At 64.4% G+C, this 2,333-nt stretch overlaps 1 protein-coding gene across 1 annotated transcript; it reads right to left on the bottom strand.

Moving 5' to 3' along the window:
• Positions 1-202: 202 nt before the first annotated feature.
• On the bottom strand, positions 203-1,460 carry ASIC4 (acid sensing ion channel subunit family member 4; the record flags this gene model as incomplete). Its single annotated transcript, XM_085311033.1, has 1 exon — positions 203-1,460. A coding segment is annotated over exon 1 (576 nt), but the record flags the coding sequence as incomplete, so codon positions are not given.
• Between the last annotated feature and the right edge of the window lie 873 nt (positions 1,461-2,333).

The following is a 2,333-nucleotide window of genomic DNA, read 5'->3' on the forward strand; positions in this document are numbered from 1 at the left end:
ACAGAGACCTACAGAGAGCTTCCACAGAGGATTCCCACTCTCTCCATGTGAAACTTGGAGGGAAACTCAAACACAGAGAGATGCAAACTTCAGCAGCAGAAGCCAGCCAGGGAGACCTGCTCCAGCAAGGCACGGCCGGGTCAGTGCCCCCAGAGCCGGCAGGGGTCCCGGGGGACGCAGGCTGAGCCAGGTGTGCACTCACCACAGTGAAGTCACGGGAGGAGCAGTTCTCACCGCTGAAGTTGCAGCTCTTGAGCATGTCGTCAAGCTGATGGCCGGTGCGATTGACGATGTCAGCCATGTCGGGGTCAGGGTAGAGCAGGTCCGTGGCCTTATGGCCATCCCGGTCCTTGGGGGGCAGTCCGGTCATGTTGGCCAAGTGGAAGATGTCAGCGTCGGTGAGTGCCGAGTGGCGGTAGCGGTTGATGTTGCAGATGGTGATGGCAGGGAAGACCATCTCACGGATGGCCTCCTCGTCCAAGGCCATGACGTGGGGGTGTTCCAGGTAGAGCAGCGCCAACTTGGCCGCCTGGTAGAGGAAGAAGGCGAGCGAGGCCAGGAAGGCAAATGCCCAGAGGGTCTGGCGCACACCCAGCCGCCCTGACCGGCAGATGTGTCCAAGGCCATGCAGTGTGCTGGTGCTGGCRAAGGTAGCCAGGTCCCGGGAGCGGGGCCGCACGGGCTCCTCAATCAGGCTCTCCTTATCTCCTTCTTCTTTCTCCTTTTGCTTCTCATCCTCCTCAGCAAATTTGATTTTACACACGATCTCAATCGGCATCTGCCCAGCACGGGCGGCGTGCCCGGCCAGCGAGCTGCCCCCGGGCACGGGCACTGACCGAGACGCCGGCCAGGCGCTGGGAGGGGGCTCGGGTCCCCCCCAAGCCCCAGCGCGGCGCCAGGAGGGCCGAGCCGTCTCGGGAGGGAAGCGCAGCCCCTCTCAGCAGCTCCGAGCCGCCGCTTCCCTCTTGTCTCACTAGTCGATCGTCTCCTTGTGCCTTCGCTTATCAGCACGAATACAGCTGTCAAAAACCCCTCTCTCTCCTCTCTCTCGCTCCGTGTCTCTGCCTCTCTCCTTCGCTCCTCTCTGGTTAAGACCCCAGCAGATACAGGCAGCATTTAGGCATCATGTGCTAATAAAATCCAGGGAATACTTAATAATTCAAGACATGTCAACATTATTTCATCGTCAAATAAAGAGCAAGCGCTGGAGAAAGAGGCAGTGTGAAGGGCCCGGCGCCTCCGGGGCAGGGAGCCGCGCTGCGCCCTCTCGCCAGCCCCGGCTCCGAAGTGCTGCTGGAGCCACTTGTTTGAATGGCTCGGGAGCTGCCGGAGCCGAGCCGTGCCGAGCCGAGCCGAGTCGAGCCGAGCGGAGACGAGTTGGAGCGAGTTGAGCCGAGCAGAGCCGCGCCGCGCCGCGCTGTGCCGAGTCGTGCCGAGCGGAGCCGCGCCGCGCCGCGCCGTGCCGAGCCGAGCCGAGCGAGCAGCGGGCCGGCGCCGGGGCTCCCTGCGTCCTGCCCTGCGGCGGGAGGGCACCGGCAGCATCCCGCCGGCTGGGCGCTGCGCAGCCCTGCCGCTGTAAGAATATGTTTGATATTTAGTTGGTTTTGCAATAAAACAACCTAATATCAAACATATCAGACAGAGGCAGGGGCAGGCGGTGGCGGCGGGTCCTGGGGCCGCAGCTCCCTGCAAGAGAAAGGAGAACTGAGCGCGGGCACCGGCCGCGTCCTGGCACCCCTCCCGCGGCTCCGTGCCGCGTCCCTCGCTGTCCCGTGCCAGGTGTCCCGTGCAGCCAGCCGTGAGCATCGCCCCGGGCTGGCTCGCGGCCCGCAGCAGCGCTGGGCACCCCACACGCCTGCACCCTGGACACCTCGTCTTTGGCATCCAGAGCCGGGCTGGGCGGCTGCACCGGCCCATCAGCTCCGGGGATCCTCTGGGGTCTGGCACAAGCCCCCAGGACCAGGCTTTGCCTCCGGGCGGGAGGCGACCAGGGAGCGGGGCTGGGAGCAGCGCAGTGCTGGTGCAGGGCCCCGGCACGCTGCAGCATGGCACTGCATTGCCCAGCATGGCACTGCACGGCCAGGCGCCGCGTGGCATTGCATTGCATTGCATTGCATTGCATGGCACGGCATGGCACGGCGTGGCATTGCATTGCATTGCATTGCATTGCATGGCATGGCACGGCACGGCGTGGCATTGCATTGCATTGCATTGCATGGCATGGCATGGCATGGCACGGCACGGCGTGGCATTGCATTGCATTGCATTGCATTGCATTGCACGGCACGGCACGGCACGGCGGGCAGCGCTGCCGCCCCGTCCCTGCGTGTCCG

The sequence above is a fragment of the Rhea americana genome, unplaced genomic scaffold (assembly GCF_003343005.1).
Source record: "Rhea americana isolate MKP2758 unplaced genomic scaffold, rheAme1 scaffold_33, whole genome shotgun sequence".
Lineage (NCBI taxonomy): Eukaryota > Metazoa > Chordata > Aves > Rheiformes > Rheidae > Rhea > Rhea americana.